General features: G+C 43.4%; 2 protein-coding genes across 2 annotated transcripts in view; both read left to right on the forward strand.

Annotated features, from left to right (window-relative positions):
* Nucleotides 1–1,592: 1,592 nt before the first annotated feature.
* The window catches only part of ACBD3 (acyl-CoA binding domain containing 3), a 50,486-nt gene continuing 27,096 nt past the window's right edge, over nucleotides 1,593–24,982 (forward strand). The window contains exon 1 of the mRNA XM_007534475.3: nucleotides 1,593–1,951. Within this exon, the coding sequence (XP_007534537.1) occupies nucleotides 1,666–1,951 (286 nt within the window). The 5' untranslated portion in view covers nucleotides 1,593–1,665. The remainder of the gene's footprint in view (nucleotides 1,952–24,982) is intronic.
* Nucleotides 8,706–9,257, forward strand: LOC103123789 (ubiquitin-ribosomal protein eS31 fusion protein-like). Its single transcript, XM_060192117.1, has one exon. The coding sequence runs from the start codon at nucleotides 8,761–8,763 to the stop codon at nucleotides 9,226–9,228; it is 468 nt and encodes a 155-aa protein (XP_060048100.1). The 5' UTR covers nucleotides 8,706–8,760; the 3' UTR covers nucleotides 9,229–9,257.

A 24,982-nucleotide genomic window follows, 5' to 3' on the forward strand; every position in this document is an offset into this window, starting at 1 on the left:
GAAGGCAGGAGAACAGTGATTACCTGGCACAGGAAAATGAGCAGTTGAGGTCCAGGAATGATGTGATGGGTAAAGTGCTGGATTTATGTACATGATGTCCTAAGTTTGATCCCTGGCATTGCATATGCCAGAGTGATGCTCTAGTTCCTCTCCTTCTTTTTCCTCTTTCTGTCTTATTGGTAAGTAAATAAACTTAAAAAAAAAAGAGGTGAGCAGGTGCAAAGAAACAAGACTTGAAAGGAAAGAGAAGCTATTCCACAGAATATTCTCTTTTTATTATTAGTGATTTAATAATGATTGACAAGATTGTGGGATAAGATAATTTATTCATGAGAAAGATAGGAGAAAGAAAGAACCAGACATCACTCTGGTACATGTGCTGCTGGGGACTGAACTCGGGACCTCATGGTTGAGAATCCAATGCTTTATTTACTGGGACCACTAAATCTTATTTATTTATTTATTCCCTTTTGTTGCCTTTGTTGTTTTATTGTTGAAGTTTGATAGGACAGAGAGAAATGGAGAGAGGAGGGGAAGGCAGAGAGGGGGAGAGAAAGAGAGACACCTGCAGACCTGCTTCACCGCCTGTGAAGCGACTCCTCTGCAGGTGGGGAGCCGGGGGCTTGAACCGGGATCCTTATGCCTGTTCTTGCGCTTTGCGCCATGTGCGCTTAACCTGCTGCGCTACTGCCAGACTCCCAGTTAATGAATTTTTATGGTTATATGTGAGACATTCATACATTTCGTAATTTTATTTCTCTAAATCATTTTATTGAGGGTTTAATAGTTTACAGTCAGTTGTTGCCACATAGGTACAATTTCTCATCTCCCTGTGACAGTCTCTGTAAACTTTAAAGTGTGACTCATGACTCCTTTCTCATTGTGAATATATTAATATTTACTTTCCTAACTTTCTGCTCATAATGGAAAACATTTTAAAAGTATGTTTATTTATTTATTATTGGATAAAGGCAGAGGGAAACTGAGAGGGGAGCGGGAGATAGAGAGGGAGAGAGACACCTGCAGCCCTGCTTCACTACTTGTGAAACTTTCCCTCTGCAGGTGGGAAGCAGGGGCTTGAACCCTGGTCCTTGTGCATTTAATGTAAGCGCTTAACTAAATGCACCACCGCCCAGGTCCCCGGAAAACATTTTTTTTTTAAATGAGGCTTTAAGAGTTTCAAGTTTTGCCAAGCCGACCTGTGCCTATGTTCAAGAGAAAACACTGAATTCTCTGCACCCTTAGTTCTCTTTTAAAAAAGAGAAAAAGGCGTTTGTCCCGAATTTTCTAGGTTGCTGAGAAGAGAAAATGAATGTGAAGGTTTCGCGCACTCGTGCCAGAATGGCAGTAAGACCTGGGGACACAGAGGAGCGGCGGGGGGACCAGGTGTATCACCCGCCAGCCTGGGGGACTAGGGAACGGAGGCGGAGAGGGCGCGCGGGGGGGGGGGGGGGGGGGGGGGAAGCGGGCGTTGCCACGCGCACAGGATAGGGGCGTGGCGGGTGGTCGTGGAGGGGCGGGGCACCAGCTGGCAGCACCCCTCGCGAAGCCCTAGATCCTCCTCAGTGGCGGAAGTTCCGGTGTCGGTGAGTGGAGGTCAGGGGTCAGCAGGAAGTCGATACGTGGCCGCCGCCTGTCCCCGCTGAGGAGGCGCAGCAGCCGGAGATGGCGGCGGTGCTGAACGCAGAGCGGCTCGAGGTCTCTGTCGACGGCCTCACGCTCAGCCCGGACCCGGAGGAGCGGCCCGGCGCGGAGGGAGCCCCGCTGCTGCCGCCGCCGCTACCGCCGCCCTCGACTCCCGGGGCTGGCCGGGGCCCGGGCGCCGCCGGGGAGCAGTCGGAATCCGGGGAGGCGGCGGCTGGGGGCGCGGCGGAGGAGGCGCGGCGGCTGGAGCAGCGCTGGGGCTTCGGCCTGGAGGAGCTGTACGGCCTGGCGCTGCGCTTCTTCAAAGGTGAGCCGGGCCGGCCCCACCCCTGCCGCCTCTGCGGGGCCGGGTGGCGGCTCCCGGGGTGACTGGTCCGGACTCACCATCAGCCGCTCGGACTGGGCCGCGGCGCCCGGAGCACAGCTCCGTCCTTGGGGCGAGCGAAGTTTGTCGTTCCCCGTCTGGCCACGAATTCACACCCCCGAGGGGCCAGCAAGTCCCCACCGTGCGAGGTTCCCAGGGCTTTTTACGGGACTTAAATTCTCAGGTTTCCCTGAGCAGGAATGGAAGAATGATGGGTTCTCTCTTTGCTGAGAATCCCATTCTGGAGGCGCCCCCCCCCCCAACAGTGCTTTCCTTTTCCTTTTCCCTGCGCAGTGGCCCATCAGACTATCGGTTTTTGTCCTGTTGCCATCACGAAGGAAACCTTCCCGTAGGCTCTCAACACGACCTTTCCATTCATTCTGGGGATCCAGTAAACTCCTGAACCCCTGGCTGCACTGATGTGGCAGAGGAGGAAGTAGTGAGCTGAAGGGAGAGGGATGCCCAGTGTTCTCGTAACTTCTGGGTAGTTAAATTCTTACTTTGGAAGGCAGTGTGCTAGAATTAATTCACGAGGGAATGGTCTAAAAGTTTCCTTTGTGCTTCCGAAAGAATTAGTAGTAAAATGCCTCTGAGCAATATTATGTGGTGTGTGTGTGCCCTTTTTTTTTAATTGGGTGATTCACTTAGTCAAATGGTGGCGATATCAGTCACATGATCTTGTCAGTGGGAAAGACTGATGAGCCCGTTAGTCTGATTCTTAGAGATACTTAGGTCTGGAGGAGCCGATGGGAAGAAGATAAGATACATCAGCAAAGGAAGCAAGTGAAACTTTCTTTTTCTTTACTATCTTTACTTATTGGATAGAGACAGTCAGAAATCTAGAGGGAAGCCGGAGGTAGAGACCGAGAGACGCTTGCAGCCCTGCTTCACCACATGTGAAGCTTTCCCCCTGAAGGTAGGTGCAGGGGTTTGAACCCAGATCCTTGTACATTGTAACATGTGCATTTAACCAGGTGTGCCACCAGCTGGTCCCCTGGAACTTTCAAAGTGGTTGCAGGCTATCTTTTACATTCCAGAACAGTGTATTTGGGACCCTTTCCGCAGCGTGCACTTTTGGAGTACATATTTCTCTTGTTGAAGTTCATTAGTTCAGTGTATTGATACATGCAAAAGCGATTTTTCTCTTGAAATTTAATTGTGCAAAGTAGTGAAAGTCTCAGAAATCTTCAGAACATCTCATCACACTGCATGCTCTTCACATTTTTTTCCCCCCTCATTAAAAAGTTTACTCTTGAAATATTCATCCTCTGTTTAGAGTCCCTCACTCACTGGCGGGCTTGGGAAATTGGTAATGGCTAATGGGCTTTGGATCACGTGACCTTTAGGTCACTGGCTGGAATTTAGAGTTTCCTGTTGTGGTGATATATTGCCACTTGTATAATAGTGCAGTCATTTTTATACAATTCATGAAACTGCAATTTGCCTTAAGTTTTACTCTTGGGACTTATTGTGCAGGTGTTTAATAAAATGAAAATATTTCATTTCATAGCACAATCTATGTAATGATTGAAAAAGAACCAACTCTGATCCTAGTTTTTGCCACACAACTAACAAGAAAAGAAATGGGTAATTTCAAATGGTAATATCTTTGGAACATTAAAAACACTGTGGAATGTGCAGTAAATTTAGCACTGCTTTGGGAACAGGATTTTGTATTTTGTTTATCATGTGAACTAGGCAGTTCATTTTCAGCTCTGTTTCCATGTGTATGTGTGTGTTTGCTGGATTACATGAATTTTCACATCTCTCAGATTGAGTATCATTGGTCTAATCTTTTTTTTTATTGGGAAATTAATGTTTTACATTCAACAGTAGGTCTAATCTTAACATTTCAATGTATGTGTTTTAAAAATACTTTATTTATTAACACAAGATAGAACACAGAGAGGATACCAGAGTGTCAGTCTGCCACATTGAATGCTGGGGGAGGAACTCAGACCCTTATGCTTCCTACTTTGGCACCCCACTCTCTGCATTACCTGAACCCTCAACATATTTTTTGAATGGTGGACTTCACAGAGGAACCTGTAATTTGGGCCTAGTTATGAGTCACCTAGAGGGGAAAAAAATACATTGTTAGGTATGGTTCACTAATTTACAAAATTAAGCTCTCAAAGCAATTTCCAGGCACTCCCAAGGAGAAATAGCAATGTAGCAATTAAAACCTACCCTTCTGCATGGGTCATTAATAGTTAGCAATGAAGAGACTCTTAATACATGAGATGCCTAATTGTGGGGAAAGGAAGTGTTTAAAAGCAGTCAAAAATTGGAAAGTAAGGTGAGTCAGGTGTTGCTACCTTTGTTTTGATGTGTGAATTTTCTGGAGTAATTGGTACTTTTCAGTCCTGCAAGGGTAAGAATTAGAAATGACATTACATTCATTTTCCTCTGTGGAATAAGTATGAATCTTAAAAGTAGGGAGGGAGGGAGGATTGAAGGAAACATAGTTATGGGACTGAGGAGGTAATAAGCAAAAAAAAAAAAAAAAAACATTTCATGCCCGAGGCACCAAAAGTTACTAGCTTCAATTCACAACATCACCAAAAGTTGGAGCTTAAAAGTGCTCTGGTGAAAACAAAAAATCATAGGCAGTCGGACGGTAGTGTAGCTGGTTAAGTGGAGGTGGTGCAGAGCACAAGGATGGGCATAAGGATCCCGGTTCGAGCCCCCAGCTCCCTATCTGTAGGGGAGTTGCTTCACAAGTGGTAAAGCAGGTCTGCAGGTGTCTGTCTTTCTCTCCCCCTCTCTGTCTCCCCCTCCTATCTCCATTTCTCTGTGTCCTATCCAACAATGATGACAACAATAATAACTACAACAATAAAACAAGGGCAACAAAAGGAAATACATATTTTTTTAAAATCGTGGACATTATTTTTTGTTATTGAAATAATTTTTTATTAAATATTTATTATTTATTGATCATGGGGCAAGAAATAGAACCAGAGCATCACTCTGGCATATGTTATCCCGAGGTTTGAACCTAGGACCTCATGTTTGAGAGTCTGTATATCCACTATGCCACCTTCCACTATTCCACTGAAATAATTTGGATCGGAACTCAGGAACCTATCTCTCATTCATCCCTTTCAAATGCTTCAGGCCAGTGACTGAATCTTTCATGCCAACTCTGTAATTACTTTAATTTTTTATTTTTATTATTACTGTTATTTTTTGTTTCTAGGGTAATTGCTGGGGCTCAGTGCCTGTACTATGAGTCCACTGCTCCTGGAGACCATTTTACCCTTTTTGTTGCCTTTGTTATTATTGTTGGCTAGGACAGAGAAATTGAGAGGGGAGGGGAGAATAGAGAGGGAGAGAGAATGATAGACATGTGCAGATCTGTTTCATTGCTTGTGAAGTGAACCCCCAGCAGGTGGAGTGTAGTTACTTTTATATAGGTAGAAATAGATGAAAATGTGGGTGAACATTTTGTTGTCTAAGTTTATTTATTTATTTTATTTTCATCATTGTTTTATGCCAAGATTATCGCTGGGGCTCTATTCCTGCATGACTCCACCACTTCCAAGAGACAGGAGAAACATTGCAGCACTGCTGCATTGCTTATGAAGCTTCCCTCACTACAGATAGGTGCTCCTCTGTGGAGACTGGGCCCCTGAGGGGCCAGGTGGTGGTGCACCTGGTTGAGTGCACATGTTACAATGTGCAAGGACCCAGGTTCAAGCCCCTCCTCCCCCACGGGGAGGGGGAAAAGCTTTGCAAGTCATGAAGCTGTGCTGCAGGTATCTCTGTTTCTCTTCTTCTCTATCTCTCCTTCCCTCTTGATTTATGACTGTCTCTATCCAATAAATAATAATTAAAAAAACAAAAACTGAAGGCCCAAACCCAGTCTTCATGCCTTATAACATGTGCACATATGTAGCATTTCCTCACTACAATTCAGTACTTAAAGATTTGTTTATTAATGGGAGGGAGAGAGAAGCAGAGGTCAACCTAGCACATTATACAATGACAGGGATCAAACTGAAGTCCTCATGCTTAAGAATGCATAGCTTTATCCACTGTGCCTCCTGGACGACACCATTTTACCATCTGAAGTTCAGATACTGTTGGTTCCTTATGGGTAATGTTTTGTATTAAGTTACCACTATAAATGAATGGTATCTTGTGGTCTGGGAGGTAGCATAGTGGATAAGGCATTAGACTCTCAAGCATTAGGTCTTGAATTCAGTCCCCGGCAGCACATGTACTAGAATGATGTTTGGTTCTTTCTCTCTTTCCTCTTATCTTTCTCATAAATAAATAAAATATTAAAAAAATAAATGAGTAGTATCTTCCTTTTTGATACTAAGGAACTTGGAGTTCAAAAGAGGAATGAAATATGTAGTGACAACTGTAGGGTTTTGTGGAGGATGGAGGAAGTTTCACACCATTCTGGAGGAGGGAAGGCCAGGAGCCATGGAAGGGTAAAGTTCATGCACACCGGAAGTGACAGCTGAAAGTGGTTCAGTGGTGAAGGAGCAGAAAGTGGGGGCTGGGTGGTGGCACACCTGGGTAAGCGCATGTATCACTGTTGTAAAGACCCAGGTTCGAACCTCTTGGATGCTTCATAAATGGTGAAGCAGGTCTGTAGGTGTCCTTTCTATTTCCCACTTCCCTCTTTTTTTCTCTGCCCTATCAAATAGAATAGAAAAAAAAACAATCAAATAAAAAGGAAAAACTGGCCACCTTAACCAGTGGATTCATAGTGCTGGCACCAAAGCTCAGAGATTAAAAAAAGAGAGAGAGAAGGAAAGATAAAGCGTTGACAGTTCCAGTTGACAATTTGAATGTCATTCTAAACATTTTTGTTAGATGATGAAGGTTTTAATTAAAAAAAATTTTTTTAAAATTGTGTCTTCACTAAGGCTTCATCACTCTGGACTGTTTTTCACAGAGAGACACAGAGAGAGGGAAAGATACCACAGTTCGTCTAGTGTAGTGGTGGCCAGCATTGAACTTGGGTCATGTACGTGGTAAAACAGGTGCACTATTCAGGTGAGCTACTTTTCTTTTTCTTTATTTTATTCATAGGACAGCAGGAATTTGAGAGAATGGAAGAGAGACACCTGCAGCTCTGCTGCACCTCTCATGAAGTCCCCCTGCGGGTGGGACTGAGGGTTTGAACCCGGATCCTTGCACTTGGTAATGTGCACCACCACCTGGCTGCCTGCCCCATGCCCACCCACCCCCAAGGTTTTTAAAGGGAGCAATAAAGTTGCCCAAATCAAGCAGTATTATACGAGTTTTTCTTATCTATTTGGATTATTATGTAAGATAGTTGACTTTGTTGTAGCCTTTATACTTCGTGGATGGAGTTAATCTCTAGAGTTGTTTTGGCATTTAAGATTTTTTTTTTTAAGATTTCAACTTTAAAAAAAAATTTTATTTATTTATTTTCCCTTTTGTTGCCCTTGTTGCCTTTTTATTGTTGTAGTTATTATTATTGTTATTGGTGTCATCGTTGTTGGATAGGACAGAGAAATGGAGAGAGGAGGGGAAGACAGAGGGGGAGAGAAAGATAGGTACCTGCAGACCTGCTTCACCGCCTGTGAAGCGACTCCCCTGCAGGTGGGGACCCAGGGGCTCAAACCTGGATCCTCACGCCGGTCCTTGCACTTTACATCACGTGGGCTTAACCCGCTGTGCTACCACCCGACTCCCGGTATTTAAGAATTCTATGGATGGATTTTTCTGTCTCACTGTTTATCTTTTTTATGCTGGGTAGGGGGAACTTTTAACTTTAAAGCCTCACAATAAAAATGCCTCCTGTACTGAGCGGGTACCCTGTAAAGCATGGTAAACGGCAGGCACTGTTTTGAGAGCTGTATAAACACTACTTAGCTTCACCTTCTATGAAACCTAGTGAGGGTATCATCCAAGACCACTCAGTTATTAGTAAGGAGCAGGCTTGAGTTTTCAGTCTGATTCTAAGGAGAGGTTTTCTGTTTTTGTTTTGTATCATTTATTTTTTATTTATTTATTTATTTATTGTATCATTTATTTTAACAGAGCATGCTCAGCTCTGGTTTATGGTGGGTGCTAGAGATTGAATCTGGGACTTTGGAGCCTCAAGTATGAGAGTCTATTTGCTTAACCATTATGCCAGTCCCACTAGAGGAGATGAGACGGAAACCAGGAACAGAAAGTCCTGGAAGGTAGCATGGCGGCATTGACAGGACCTTCCACTGTGACCTTCCACGTTGTATTCCCCAGCACCCCTAGTGCCAGAAGTGAGCAGCGACTGCTCTGGTCAAAAAATAGCAGCCCTGGAGGTGGTATAGGCAAGTAGAGCATTAGATTCTCAGGCACGGGAGCCAGAGTTTGATTTATGACAGCTCTGGCCTTCTCTCTGCCCAGCCCCCACCCATCGTAAATAAATCTTTAGTTATTTATTTAGTTTTAAATATTTATTTTTTAATGAGGAAGATAAGAGAGAGAGACACAGCATTGCTCAGCTCTGGCTTGTGGTGCCAGGGATTGAAGCTGGGCCTTAGTCATGAATGGCCTCAGTCATGAATGTCATTTGTCCAATCTTTATGCTGTTTCCCCAGCCCTAAATAAATCTTTAAATCAGGGCCAGACTGTCCTATCCAACAACGACATCAATAACAACAACAATAATAACTACAACAATAAAACAAGGGCAACAAAAGGGAATAAATAAATAAATAAATATTAAAAACAAAGCAAACGCTTTCCGAGCTGCCACCTGTGGTGGAGCCGCCGCCAAGATGCAGATTTTCGTGAAGACCCTCACTGGGAAGACCATCACGCTCGAGGTCGAGCCCTCAGATACTATAGAGAATGTGAAAGCCAAGATCCAGGATAAAGAAGGCATTCCTCCTGACCAGCAACGTCTGATTTTTGCTGGCAAGCAGCTGGAAGATGGGCATACTCTGTCGGACTACAACATTCAAAAGGAGTCCACACTTCATCTTGTTTTGAGACTGCGTGGTGGTGCTAAGAAAAGGAAGAAGTCTTACACCACTCCCAAGAAAAATAAGCATAAGACGAAGAAGGTTAAGCTGGCAGTCCTGAAATATTATAAGGTGGATGAGAATGACAAAATCAGCCGCCTTCATCGGGAATGCCCTTCAGATGAGTGCGGTGCTGGAGTTTTTATGGCCAGCTACTTTGACAGACATTATTGTGGCAAATGTTGTTTGACTTACTGTTTCAGCAAACCTGAAGACAAGTAATTGTATGAGTTAATAAAAGACCATGAACTGAAGAAAAAAAAAAAAACAGGGCTGGGCCATAGTGTAGCGGGTTAAGTGCACGTGGCGCAAAGTGCTAGGACTGGCATAAGAATCCCGGTTCAAGCCCCCAGCTCCCCACCTGCAGGGGGAGGCCGCTTCACAAGTGGTGAAGCAGGTCTGCAGGTGTTTATCTTTCTCTCCCCCCCTCTGTCTTCCCCTCTCTCGATTTCTCTGTCCTATCCAACAACAGTGACAGCAATAACAACAGCAACAATAATAACATTAACAACGGTAAACAAAAAAGGCAACAAAAGGGGGAAAAAGGCTTCCAGGAGTGGGGGATTCATAGTGCAGGCACGGAGCCCCAGCAATAATCCTGGAGGCAAAAAAAAAAAAATCTTTAAAACAAACAACCAAAAGGAACCCTGATGGTGTCCTGAGGAAAATATTCAAAGCTACCTATCTTTTTGCCTTTTCACATTTTGAAACTTTAATATATATATTCAGAAGTACTAGTGGGCTACTGGGAAGATTTATATTGCCTGCCTTCTCCTATTCTCTACTTTTCTTTTCTCCCCAGTAAAAATAACTGGTATGTGGTGGTGCTGGAGATTGAACTTGGGACTGTTGGTGCCTCAGGCTTGAAAGTCCCTATTATTTTTCTACATTTTTATTTTTGTTTTTTCCTATTTGCAGACTGTGCATTATACCATTAAGCTCCATCCTGGCCCTTCTAAAAACACTTTGTGCACAGTCTCTTCACAGATACAGCACAGACATACATATATGAGGCCCTGGGTTCTGTCCCCAACATCACATATGCCAGACTCTGTTCTTATTCTCATAAGTAATAAATCTTTTATTTAAATTTTTTTAAATTTATTAATGAGAAAGATAGGAGGAGTGGTCTAGGAGGTGGCACAGTAGATAAAGCATTGGACTCTCAATCATGAGGTCCTGAATTCGATCCCCGGCAGCACATGTACCAGAGTTATGTCTGGTTCTTTCTCTTTCTCTCTCTTCCTATCCCTCTCATTTATAAATAAATAAAATAAAAAAGAAAGGAGGAGAGAGAGAAAGAACCAGACATTACTCTGGTACATGTATTTCCGGGGATCAAACTCAAGACCTCATGCTTAAGAGCCCAATGCCTTATACACTGTGCCACCTCACAGACCACATAAATTGCTATAAAAAATATTAATGTGAAATTCCTTTTATGTGACTTTATTTTATCTTTTTAAAAAATTTTTATTTATTTCCTTTTGTTGACCTTGTTTTATTGTTGTAGTTATTATTGTTGTTGTTGTTGATGTTGTTGGATAGGACAGAGAGAAATGGAGAGAGGAGGGGAAGACAGAGGGGGAGAGAGAGACACCTGCAGACTTGCTTCACCGCTTGTGAAGTGACTCCCCTGCAGGTGGGGAGCCCAGGGCTCGAACTGGGATCCTTACACCAGTCCTTGCACTTTGCGCCACGTGCACTTAACCAGCTGCACTACTGCCCGACTCCCCTATTTTATCTTATTTTTATTAATTAATTTATTTTTGCCTCCAGGTTTATCACTGGGGCTTAGTGCCTGCACTGTGAATCCACTGCTCCTGGAGGCCATTTATTTTATTTTATTTTTTGGATAGGACAGAGAGAAGTTGAGAGCTATGGGAAGATAGAGAGGAGGAGAAAAAGACACCTACAGACCTGCTTCACCACCTGTGAATTGACCTGCTGCAGTTGGGGAGCTGGGAGTTCAAACCGGGATTCTTGCACAGGTCCTTGTGCTATGTACTAAGTGAGCTTAACGCAGTGCGCTACTGCCTGGCTACCCTTTTTGTGTGATTTTGTAATTTAATTTGACAAACAGTGATTAGTTCTCATTCACATTGACTGTAGTTTTTTGTTTTTTTTTTAAATGGTAACATATGTAGATAACCAACAAATATAGAGTTTGTTTGGTGAATCTTTGCCCTTATAATACATTTTCTTTGTCTTCTCCAGGACTTTTTCACATTCCAGGCAGACATTTTTAGGCAGAGAGAGAGATAGAAGGAAGGAAAGAAAATATAACACTGAAGCTTCCTTTAGTGAGGTAGGAGCTGGACTTGAACCTGGGTCACACACATGGCAAAGGAGCTAAATCCTCCTTACCTTTGTGGGCAGCAGTACTCAGACCCAGCATGGGGCTGGAGAGCTTTGTTGACCCTAGTGTCAATACCCACATCTAGAGTATCCATCTCCTTTATGGCAAATTTCTGCATCTCCTGCATGCCCAAGATAGGTGCTTCTTGACACTCATTCCATGGATTTGTTCATGAATGTTGATGGTATAGTCTCTGGTCATACAACCTCATTGATGGCAAAATGACGCTCTTGCCATCCTGTGTGGGAGTCATTCTGCCTGGTCCAGAAGAAAAAGGGCAGAAGTGAAATTTTATTCCTGCTCACACATTTGGGGTGGTCTGCGTTTAGCTGAGTTTAGCTGATGTCATGATTTTTTTTTTCTTCTCTCTTGTAAATTGAAAATGGGTTTGTTAATTCATTGAGGTTGAATAATGGTGCTACTGTAATTATCCATCACTGTAATACTTTTCCTTATTTACTATTTGGTTTGGGATACAGTTGAAGTAATAAAAGTAAGGAAAATTTTGGGGGCTCAGTGGTGGCACACCTGGTTGAGTGCACATGTTACAGTGTGCAAGAACCCAGATTCGAGCCTCGGGTCCCCACCTGCAGGGGAAAGCTTCACACACAAGTAGTGGTAAAGCAGTGCTGCAGATCTCTCTCTCTCTCTCCCCTTTCCTCTTGATTTCTGACTTTCTCTATCCAATAAATAAAGATAATAAAAAAAATTTTTTTAAAGGAAAAAAAATTTTTTTAAGCTCTTAATGTTATTGATGCTCAAACTGTACCATCCTTATCAGGAGGGAATCTTTTTAAATTGGCTTCAAAGTTCTTTTCACATTATGACTGCTGGTTTCTCATAATCCTTGCTGTCTGGGTGGTGAGATGTTCTGAGTTTATTCTTATGTAGTTCCTGTCTCAGCAGGAATCAGCTGTCTCTCCAAGGACACACATTCCTTCTAGTGGAGAGTGGCATGAGAAGAGCCAGATTTGAGTGCTGGGAGTGGGTACTTGATGCTACTGGACTGGTCATTATTTCTAGACCTTTCAGTAAATAGCTGGTGATGCAGAAAGAACTCATTGTTTTTGAGGACATGTTACTAAAAGGAAGCTCTGGGTGAATTTGGAAGAATTTAAATCTTGGATTCAGTTTCATTATGGAATGTGAATGTGTTTACCTAGCATTGCTATTAACTGCTCAGTAGTTATGCTGACAGTAGAGAACCAGTCATATGAACATACTGAAATGATTCTCCTTTTTTTTTTATAATTTTTTTTAATATTTATTTATTCCCTTTTGTTGCCCTTGTTTTATTGTTGTAGTTATTATTATTGTTGTCATCGTTGTTGGATAGGACAGAGAGAAATGGAGAGAGGAGGGGAAGACAGAGAGGAGGAGAGAAAGATAGACACCTGCAGACCTGCTTCACCGCCTGTGAAGCGACTCCCCTGCAGGTGGGGAGCCGGGGTTCGAACCGGGATCCTTATGCCGGTCCTTGTGCTTTGCGCCACCTGCGCTTAACCCGCTGCGCTACAGCCCGACTCCCTCTCCTTTTGTTTTTAAGCATACACATCTATAAGAACTTTTCTAAATGGCTTCATTAATATTTCAAAGTGATAGCTCGAATTTCTTGGTAGTTTATATATAATTGATTAGTTTGTATCTCTGTAACTTAAGTGGCCTAGCTTTAAATAATTTCAAATTTAGTTGTCACTGTGGAACATGTATTGAGTTTATCGCCCCCCCCATTTTTGTTTGTTCTAAACTATCTTTAGATACAAATGTGCAGTTGCATGTTAAGAATAGACCTAACAATTGTGGGGATCTTATGGTGAGCACGAATAGTAATCACTCAGTCATCTTTTTTTTGGGGGGGTCATTGAGTTTTTATTGGGGTTCTGTGTCTGCACTGTTAACAGACGTGGAGAGAGAGTGAGAGAGTGCACAGTACTTCACTGTTCATTAAACTTCCCCCATGCAGGTGGTGTTCCATGTAGTGGCAGGGACTCAAACCTGGATCCTCACACCTGGTAAAGTGGGTGTTCCACTGGGGGAGCCATCTCCTGACACCTGCCGTCTGACATTTTAATTTGTTAGTTCATGTTAAATTTGAGCTGAACTAAAATTTCATGTAAGCAATGTTAATACTTGTCTGAGCCTTGCCCTGTAAACTTGGCATAAGTGCAGGTCAAGTATGCGGGCCATAGTGTACAGATTGATGAGTTTCCCCAAAGTGAGAACATGCTGGTGATCAGCCTTCCGAAGGAGAGACTGTTCACTTAGATCAGTGAACTAAAATGTGAGCTACTCTGACTCAGTGTTTTGGAAGTTGAGCTCTGGAGTCATCACTCCCTCTGGTACTTTTCCCTACTTCAGCTACTCAGTTTAAACTCTGCTTTCCTTCGCTCAAAAGATTGTGTAGGAATTATAAGAAATAATTTATATAAACTCTTAGCAGAGTATCTGGCATTTGGCACTCAGAACTCTTTATGTTTAGGAAGAAGTAAGATTGGTGAGGCTTTACTGTTGGATGTGTTGAATTAGTGGCAGAAAAAAAGAGCCAAAGTCTTGGGGGCCAGGTGGTGGCACACCTGGTTGAGTGCACATATTACAATGCGCAAGGACCCAGGTTCAAGCCCCTGGTCTCCAAATGCAGGGGGAAAGCTTTATGAGTGGTAAAACAGGGCTATAGGTGTCTCTCTGTCTCTCTCCCTCTCTACCACTCCTTTCCCATTCAAATGAGAGAGAGGGGGAGTCCGGTGAAGCACACTTGGCGCAAAGCGCAAGGACCAGCGTCAGGATCCCAGTTTGAGCCCCTGGCTCCCCACCTGCAGGGGAGTCGCTTCACAGGCGATGAAGCAGGTCTGCAGGTGTCTTTCTCTCCTTCTCTCTGTCTCCCCCCCCATTTCTCTCTGGCATATCTAACAGTGACGACAACAATAACTACAATGATAAAAAACAGCAAAGGCAACAAAAGGGAATAAATAAATAAATAAATAAATATAAAAAAATAATAGAGATTAAATCAGAATTAAGAACTAAAGATAATAGTTATCCAAACATGTAATAGGACTTTCCCTTACAAGGAAGTATTTTTGCTGGGCTCCCAGTCTCTAGTTAGATGGTTTTGATGCCTTTACTTTCATCTTCTGTTTATTTACCACTTTTTTTGTGCTTACCAAGAACCTTAGACAAAGCTTTTTTTTTTTTTTTTTTTTTTGGTCTCCAGGGTTATTGCTGGGGCTTGGTACCTGGATCAAGAATCCACTGCTCCTGGAGCCCATTTTTTCCATTTTGTTACCCTTGTTGTTGTTAATGCTGTTGTTGGATAGGACAGAGAGAAATCAAAAGAGGAGGGGAAGACAGAGGGGGAGAGAAAGATAGACACCTGCAGACCTGCCTCACCGCTTATGAAGTGACTCCCCTGTAGGTGGGGAGCCAGGGGCTCAAACCAGGATCCTTCCTTGTGCTTCATCCAACATGTGTGCTTAACCTGTTGTGCTACCACCTGGCCCTTGCATTTTAAAAAATATTTTATTTGTGAGAAAGATGTAAAAAGAGAGAGACACACATAGAAACACCAGAGCACTGCTCAGTTCTGGTTTATAGTGGTGCATGGGATTGAACCTGGGACTTTGGAACCTCAAGCATGAGTGTCTGTTTGCATAACTATTATGTTATCTTCCCTGCCCAGCATTTTGCATTTTAAGCTGATGTCTTCCTCATTAGAATATGTAAGTGCTACACTTTCCTACCTCCCTCACATTTAAAAATTTTTTTAAATTTATAATTAAACACAAAAACCGTAGGATAAGAGGAGTAAGTACAACACACAATTCACGACACCAGAACTCCCTAAACCATATCTTCCCCTGATGACTTTCCTATTCTTCATCCCTCTGGGAGTATAGACCCAGGGTCATTATGGAGTGCAGAAGGTGGATGGTCTGGCTTCTATAATTGCTTCCCTGCTGAACATGGGCATTGACAGGTTGATTGATCCATACTCCCAGGCTGCATCTCTCTCTTTCCCTAGGGGGCAGGGCTCTGGGGAAGTGAGACTTCAGGACATATTGGTGGGGTCATCTGCCCAGGGAAATCCAGTTGGCATCATGTTAACTTCTGGAACCTGGTGATTGAAAAAAGAGTTAGCATATAGAGCCAAACAAATTGTTGACTAATCATGAGCCTAAAGGCTGGAATAGTTCAGGTGATGAGTTGGGGGGGGGGGAAATCTCCGTTTTGTAGACAGTAGTAGTCCTATTTTCGTTACATTCCAAAGGGCCATGACTATACTAATTTTTTTTTTCCCCCTGTGCCTGACATCTGATATGCAGGTAGATCCAAGTTATTGTCTGGGGAGATGATGTCATGGCTGGAAAAAGGACCAGAAAGCTGGATCAGGGAAGAGAGAAGCTCCCAAATATGGAAAAGGTGTATAATTATTATTGACTGTAAACCCCATTGATTTGATCTGGGGCCCATATTCAACTTAGGAACCTACGTGACCTCAGCATCCCTGTGGTCATGAGTAGGAATGTTCCAAGCTGCCCCAGTATCAGGACCCATCTTCCTCAGGTGGAACATAGAGTCCAGCCTCCCTTTGGAGGATGTAACATCCTCCCTCACATTTTAAGGCTATTGATGTTTCAATTTACATCTTTATAATAGCACAACCAGCAGCACATTATGTGTTTATACTAAGTGGATATGTGGTGGGGGTTGTTTTGGTTGTGCAGTTCACTTACCTGTCTTTACTGTCTTTTCCTATAGATTTTATGGCTTTTCATTTCATGAAGTAAAGACTAAGAGAGACATTGAAGTAATTTGTTAAAACCCTTTGCCTTCACCTCCAGGAAGAAGATAAAAGAAACCTATGATTTTAGCCTTTAGTCCAGGCTAAAGCCAACTGCTGCTTTAATTTCCACCTGCGACCTCAACCCCACCCTCTTTTCTCATCACGTGCGCCTAACCCACTGCGCTATTGCCTGACTCCCCCCACCCTCTTTTCTTACAAATATTTATTTTAGAAGTGAGACAGACACCAGAGCACTGATCTGGAATCTGGTGCTGATGGCCACACTAGGGCCCCCCCGGCTGCTTAGTTTCCCTTTTTGTGTAACCTGACATAGTCACAGGTACTGGGGATTTGGGTGTAGACATTTTTGAGGAACTTTATTATTCTGCCTGCCACGTATGCCATGGTGTCTTATACCCCGATGACTGAAATTGAACATGAGTTTATACCTTTTATACTTTTTTTGTGAGAATAGAGACCAAAGTAAATTAAAAAGGTCAACTTGTAACTGTAAAATTTGTAATGAAATATAGCCATTTCCATCTCCCCCCCCATCTTCAAGACCTCATCCTCAAGGCAAGCATTAAAATCTTTTAAAATTATTTTTATTTATTGAATAGAGACAGCTAGAAATCGTGAGGGGAGGGAGAGAGACAGAGAGACACCTGCAATACTGCTTCACCGCTGGCAAAGCTTTTTCTCTTCAGGTGGGGACCAGGGGCACATCCCTGGGTCCTTGCACATTGTAACATGCACTCAACCTTGTGCACCAACACCTGGCCCCCCAAGGCAATCATTTCCATTCTCCTCCTCTAGAGATGCAATTATTTATATGAGCAAGGGAGAGACAAAAACCAGAGTTCCACTCTGGTGTCTATTATTATTATTTTTTCCCCTGCAGGATTGTTACTGGGGCCTGGGGCTCAGTGCTAGCACTATGAATTCACTGCTCTTAATGACCTTCCCACCTCCAAATTTGTATTAAATGGAAGAGGGAGGGTATATAGAGAGGGGGTAAAAAGAAGACACCTGTTTCACCACTTATGAAGGGTTCCTCCTGCCAGTAGAGGGCAAGGACTCGAACCTTGGTCTTGTGCTTAGTAAATGTGCAGCTGCCCCCTGAACTAGTCGTTAGGTTCTTAGCTCCATTTTCCTATTTCTTTCTTTCTTTTGCCTCCAGGGTTATTGCTGGGGCTGGGTGCCTACACTACGAATCCTCTGTTCCTGGAGGCTTCCCCCCCCTTCTGTTGCCCTGGTTTTTTTTTTTTTAATTGTGGTTATTATTATTCTTGTCATTGATGTCATTGTTGTTGGATAGGACAGAAATGGAGGGGGGGAGAAAAAGAGAGACACCTGCAGACCTGCTTCATGGCCTCTGAAGTAACCCCCCCCCCTTCATGTCTTCATGTCTTCTGGAACCTCAGCCATGAGAGTCTCTTTGCATAGCCATTGTGCTATTCTTCGCCCTCTCCCTCTCTTTTTCCTCTTCTCTCTCCAGGTCCTGATGGAGTTAAGAGTTCAGAGCCCTGTGATCCTCTTCCTTCTATCATATCTCCCCCCACTGGGAATATGGATCAGAATTACTTTGGGGTGCAGAAGGTGGGAGTTCTGGCTTCTGTAAGCGCTTCTCTACTGGACATGGGTGCTGGCAGGTTGATCTATACCCCTAGCCTGTTTCTATCTTTCCCTAGTGCTATAGAGCTCTGGAGAGGTGAGGTTCCAGAACACGTTGGTGAGGTTGTCGCCCAGAGAAGTCAGGATGGAATCATAGTAACACCTGCATCTTGGTGGCTAAAAGGCAGCGAGATATAGAACAGGGCAAAATGATTAATGAACAGGACCCAAAAAATGGGAACAGAGCAGGGATCTTAGGGTGGAAGGAAGCTAGGAAATCATTTTAGGCATATTCCTAGGGGTCCAAGACTGTTGTAGTTTTTACTTGAGTTTGATAGCTAACATGAAGTTGGATAAAAATATTGTCTGAAGGAGTTGGGTGGCAGCGCAATAGGTTAAGCGCACATGGCCCAAAGTGCAAGGACCAGTGTAAGGATTCCAGTTCGAGCCCCCAGCTCCCCCCCTGCGGAGGAGTCACTTCACAGGATGAAGCAGGCCTGCAGGTACCTTTCTCTCCCTCTCTTTGTCTTCCCCTCCTTTCTCCATCTCTCTCTGTCCTATCCAACAATGACAACGACATCAACAACAATAACTACAACAATAAAACAACAAGGGCAATAACAGGGAATAAATAAATATTTTTAAAATATATATTGTCTGAGAAAATGGTGTCAGAGAAGAAAAAAGGGCTCTGGTTATTAAAAAGAAGAAGAAAAGAAAAGAAAAATGTTAGACCAGCATTGCCTTTCATGTGACTGAAATTCTAGGTTTCATGAGAGCACTGCTGCTCTGGGGGAGTTTGAGTGCTGCTGGGTTTATCCCTCTGTCTTGCCCTCTACCTCAGAAAGTTGGAGGTCATGTATTTTGATTATATTTTGGTTCTTATGCAAACTCTTGTCTTTTATGTAGTTATAGTCATTTGTCTTTTTTTTTTGTCTTTTTTTCCCCCTTAAGATTTAATTAACTGTCTAGGCAACATCTAGCAAGTGGAACGGTACTTCTGAGCTCTTTGAGGCTGTCATCCTGCAAATTACTTCATCTCCTTGTGTTGTTGGAGTCTCCCCCAAATCCCTTATTTCCCTGTGTTACCACATGTGCATCCTCTTACTCTGGAAATGCACACCCTGTAGAAGATTCTTCAGAGAAGGGTATATAGGAAGGGTCAGGTGGTGGTGCAGCTGATGAAGCTCATGCACGTTACCCCGTGTGTGAACATGGGTTCAAGCACCTGTTCCCCACCTACAGAGGGGAGACTTCACAAATGGTGAAGCAGTGCTGCAGGTGTATCTCTTTCGTCATTTCTGAGTTCAGTCCTCAGCATCCTATGTGCCAGATTGCTGCTCTGATTTTTCTCTCTAATATCCTTCTCTGTCAATAAATAAGTCTTTTAAAAAAAAAAATCAAGTTTGGAAATAATTTACCCCAGAATGCCAGAGTATTCCATTGTTTTCGAGCTTTCAGTACATTTATTGGGTTGTTAGAAACGTCATGACATTTCTTTAAAAAAAAAATTTTTTTTTTATTTACTATTGGATGAACACAGAGAGAATTGAAATGATAAGGGGAGATCGAGAGGGAGAGATACAGAGAGACAGCTACAACCCTGCTTCACCATTTGTGAAACTTTCCCCCTGCAGATGGGGACCAGGCCCTTGAACCTGTATCCTTAGGCATTGTAATGTGTGCGCTTAACCAAGTGTGCCACTGCCTGGCCCCCCCATGACATATTTCTCTATGTTTTTCTATGTAAAAATGCATCATGACTTCTCTGACATCTCAATATACATATTTGACCAGACAGAGAGAAATTGAGAAGGAAGGAGGGAGCTAGAGATGGAGAAAGACATCTGCAGCCTCTGAAGATGTCTGAAACCTCCTCCCTGCAGGAGAGGACTGGGGGCTTGAACCTGGGTCCCCAAGTATGGTATCACGTGTGTTCCAGCAAGTGCACTACCACCAGGCCCTTTTCAGTATTTATATTTTAAGAAGTTTATAGGACTGGGGAGACAGCATAATGGTTCTACAGAAGACTTCCATGTCTGAGGCTCAGATCCCCAGTTCAGTCCCCAGCACCATCATAAGCCAGAGCTGAGCAGTGCTCTGGTCTCTCTCTCTTTTTTTTTTTTAATATTTATTTATTCTCTTTTGTTGCCCTTGTTGTTTTATTGTTGTAGTTATTGATGTCATCATTGTTGGCTAGGACAGAGAGAAATGGAGAGAGGAGGGGAAGACAGAGAGGGGGAGAGAAAGATAGACACCTACAGACCTGCTTCACCGCTTGTGAAGCGACTCCCCTGCAGGTGGGGAGCCGGGGGCTTGAACCGGGATACCTGCGTCGGTCCTTGCACTTTGCGCCACCTGCGCTTAACCTGCTGTGCTACCGCCCGGCTCCCGGTCTCTCATTTCTATATTTCTATTTTTACACTTTTATTTTCTCAATATTCACTCTAGTCTTTCGTTTTGCTTCATGTGCACATGTGCTTATATCTCTCAGGGGGCTTGAACCGGCGCAGGTATCCCGGTTCAAGCCCTCAGCTCCCCACCTGCAGGGGAGTCGCTTCACAAGCGGTGAAGCAGGTCTGCAGGTGTCTATCTTTCTCTACCCCTCTCTGTCTTCCCCTCCTTTCTCCATAAGGGCTTAGCTGTTTTATGAGAGAAGGGAGACCAGAAATGCTCTGGACAAATGTGTTACTGGGGAATCAAATGCTAACTATAAGTATTTATTTTTAAAAGTGTGTGTTATAATCAAGAGACAGAAAACAGAACAGCACTGTATCCTGTGTGGTGTTGGCTGAGCTGATGCTGAGATGCTGGGCAAGGAACCTCTGCTTCCTTCCCCTGGGCTGTCATGCAGCATCTCCCATCAGGCAGGTTTCTTGTCTGAAACCCCCTTCTAGACTGCTGGTCTCAGACTGGGTGGTGGTGCACCGGCTGAATACATGGGTACCATGAGCAAGGACTTAGGTTCAAGCAGGGTTACAGATGGTTCTCTTGCTCCCCCTCTATCTCCTCTTGACTTTCAGTTTCTTTCTTCTCTATTCAATAAATACATATTTTATTTTTTAAAGATTTTATTTACTATTTTACCAGGATTATTGCTGGATCTTAGTGCCAGCACTATAACAACAACAATATTAACTACAATAATAATAGTGCCAGCACTATTAATCCACTGCTCCTAGAAGCCGTTTTTTTTTCCTTTTTTTAAATTTTTATTTAACAGGACCGATAGAAATTGAGAGGGGGGAAAAAAAGAAATTGAGAGGGGAGGGGGAGGCAGAGAGGGGAGACAGAGGGAAATTTTGAGATACACAGATAACTGCATCCCACTGCAGGTGGAGAGCAGGGGCTCAAACCTGGGTCCTTGCGCATGGTAATATGTGCACTTAACCAGGTGCGCCACAACCTGGCCCCCAATAAATAAATATTTTTAAATAGTAGACTACTATTCTCACTTAAATAGATTTCTGTTGGTTAAATTTCACACTTTCAAATTGAATCTGTAGATCTTTTCTTTGTGGTCAGTTTTGTCATGGAAACACTCCTGTCTCCTGCCTGGAATGCCTGAGCCTAGTTGCCAGCCTTCTAGAATTATGCAGAGTTGGGGGAGGTGGGGAGTTGTTTACCAGTCACTAGGGAAACTTGATTGTTCTGTTTTCTCACTGAACTCCCTGCCCTCTGCTGAAGTAGGAGAAAGGTAGTCATCTGCCTGTTGGGGGTTGCCAAACACAGTGTAGCAGGGAGGATTCTCCTTAGCTAGACCGTAACTAGTCGTGTGCACTTGTCTGTAGATTATTTTATGAGAGCAAGAGGACCTAAGCACCACCCTGGCATGTGATTAGGGCCTCATGAATGCAAGGAATGTGATCTAACCACTGAACCACCTCCCAGCTGTCTAAAGTTCTTGTTTTTTTGTAGACTCAAGCTTTTTAAGAACCTGGAACCCGGGAGTCGGGTTGTAGTGCAATGGGTTAAGCGCAGGTGGCGCAAAGCACAAAGACCGGCATAAGGATCCCGGTTCAAACCCCGGCTCCCCACCTGCAGGGGAGTCGCTTCACAGGCGGTGAAGCAGGTCTGCAGGTGTCTGTCTTTCTCTCCTCCTCTCTGTCTTACCCTCCTCTCTCCATTTCTCTCTGTCCTATCCAACAACGACAACAACAATAATAACTACAACAATAAAAACAACAAGGGCAACAAAAGGGAATAAAATAAATAAAATAAATATTAAAAAAAAAAAAAGAACCTGGAACCCTCAATTCCTGAGTCTTTCCAGGTTTCTCTAAATTTATTTTATAACTTTTTTAGTGGAGTTTCATTGAAGATCAGAAGTGTGTGTTCATATACCACATTTAATTGGAAGTTTACATTTATATTTCTTATCTTTTTAATGTTTACCTATTTATCTACTTATTGGATAGAGACAGAAATCAAGAGCAATGGGGAAGATAAAGACACACACACACACACACACACACACACACACACACACACACACGGTGGGGGGGAGGGAGACACCTGTAGCACTGCTTTGCCACTTGCAAAGCTTCCCTTCCAGGTGTGGACCAGGGTTGTGGGGGTGGGGCTCAGTTTCTTATTTATTGTAGCATCTGTGCCCAGTTGGGTGCACCACTACCCAATCTTCCTACCCTTTTAATTTTGTTTTAAATATCTAGAAATCATTTGGCCTTTGAGTTTATTTCTTCCTTTAATCCAGACTTGTGAACTTTTTCTACAGAGTTGCTACCGTGGTATTTTAGATGTTGGAGACTATATATCTGTGTTGCCTGCCTGTCATTTTTTGTTTGCCTGCTTTTGCTTTTCACTTTCACTGTTTTTTTTTTTTTTTTTACAGCCCTTCAAAACCATAAAAGCCAGGAGATGTGTTCCAGGAGATGGCACAGTGGATAAAGCATTGGACTCTAAAGCATGAGGTCCCAAGTTCAGTCCCTGGCAGCACGTGTAGCAGAGTGTTGTCTGGTTCTTTCTCCTCCTTTCTCATTAATAAATAAATAAAATCTTTTTTAAAAAAAATGCTAGTCTTATAGCTCACAGACTGTATAAAAAAGTGCTGAGTGCAAAGTTGGTGCAATTTGCCACTACCACTTTGGCGTGGTCTGTCCTTAAGGTAAAATAGTACTTTGCTAGGGTTTTGCACTTGTGCGGTTCCACCACTCCTAGTACACTTCTTTGATTTTTTTTTTGTTGTTGTTATAGATGTCGTTGTTGTTGAATAGGACAGAAAAATGGAGATAGGAGGAGAAGACAGAGGGGGAGAGAAAGATAGACACCTGCAGACCTGCTTCACTCCTTTGAAGAGACTCCCCTGCAGGTGGGGAGCGAGAGGCTCGAACTGCGATCCTTACGCTGGTCCTTGCACTTTGTGCTACCTGCGCTTAACCTGCTGCGCTATCACCCAATTCCTGACTTGTTTGGTTTTGTTTGTTTTCTTTTTTTACTTTTTTTTTTTCCCTAGCTAAAGAACGTGAAATGTAGGGTGAGAAATAAGGAAAGACCCCATAGTACTGCTCCAGTGCTTGTGAAACTTCCTTTGTGCATGGTGCGCCCATGTGGTGGCTGGGGGCTTAAACCTGGGCCCTCACACATAGTGACGTGGTTGCTCTGCTAGGTGAACTATTGCACAGCCCCTCAAAATTGATTTTTTTTAAAAAATTTTGTTTTAATTTTTTTATTTTTATTTTCCCTTTTGTTGCCCTTGTTTTTCATTGTTGTTGTTATTGATGTCGTTGTTAGGACAGAGAGAAATAGAGAGAGAGGAGGGGAAGACAGAGGGGGAGAGAGGAACACCTGCAGACCTGCTTCACCGCCTGTGAAGTGACTCCCCCACCTGTGGGGAGTCGGGGGCTCCAACTGGGATCCTTACACTGGTCCTTGCGCTTTGCACCATGTGCACTTAGCCTGCTGCGCTACCGCCCAACTCCCCAAAATAGATTTTTTAAAAAATTTATTTCCCCTTTTGTTGCTCTTTTATTATTATTATTATTGTAGTTATTAAATAGAGACGGGGGGGGGAGACAGAAGGGGAGAGAAGGACACCTGCAGACCTGCTTCACCGCCTGTGAAGTAACTCCCCTGCAGGTGGGGAGCTGGGGGCTCGAACCTGGATACTTAACGCCTGTTCTTGCGCTTTGCGCCACGTGTGCTTAGCCTGCTGCACTACTGCCCCACTCCTTCAAAATAGATTATATATCAATTTTTAAAAAATATTTATGAGAAAGATAGGAGAGAGAGAATCAGACATCACTGTTACATGTGCTGCCAGGGATCAAAGTTGGGACCTCATGCTCAAGAGTCCAGTGCTTGATCCACTACACCAACCTCCCAGACCACAATCTTCATTTTTTTTTTTAATGGCTTACAGTCATCAGTAAAATACAGTAGTTTGTACATGTGTAACATTTCTCAGTTTTCCACATAATTCATCCCCTTCTAAGTCCTCTTCTGCCACCATGTTCCAGTTCTTTGGTGTATACATCAAACCCAGTCCAAGTTCAGCTTTTTGTTTTCTTATTTTTCAACTTATATTATTATTATTGCTTTAATACTGAGAGACAAGATTGTGGGGTAAGTGGAGTATAATTCATATAGTTCCCACCACCAGAGTTTTGTGCTGCCTCCCAACTCCCAGAAGCTTCCCTATTCTTTGTCCCTCTGGGAGTATGGACCAAAGATCTCTATGGGGTGCAGAAGGTGGGAGGTCTGGCTTCTGAAATTGCTTCTCAACTGAACACGGACATTGACAGGTTGATCCATACCCCCAGCTTGTCTCTACCATTCCCTAGTGGGGGTAGAGCTCTGGGGAGGTATAATCCCAGGACACGTTGGTGACGTTGTCTGCTCAGGGAAGGCAGGTTGACATCATGGTAGTATTTTTCAACTTCTGTCTGTGAATGAGATCATCCCATATTCATCCTTCTCTTTCTGACTTAATCTCACTTAACATGATTCCTTCAAGCTCCATTCCAACATGAGGTGAAGAAAATGAAATCACCATTTTTAATACCTGAGTAGTATTCCATTGTATATACCACAACTTGCTCAGCCACTCATCTGTTGTTGGACACTTGGGTTGCTTCCAGGTTTGGGCAAGTACAAGTTGGGCTGCTATGAACATAGGTATACACAAATCTTTTTGGATGGGTATATTTAGTTCCTTAGGTTATATCCCCAGGAGAGGAATTGCAGGATCATAGAGAAGGTCCACT

The sequence above is a fragment of the Erinaceus europaeus genome, chromosome 6 (assembly GCF_950295315.1).
Source record: "Erinaceus europaeus chromosome 6, mEriEur2.1, whole genome shotgun sequence".
Lineage (NCBI taxonomy): Eukaryota > Metazoa > Chordata > Mammalia > Eulipotyphla > Erinaceidae > Erinaceus > Erinaceus europaeus.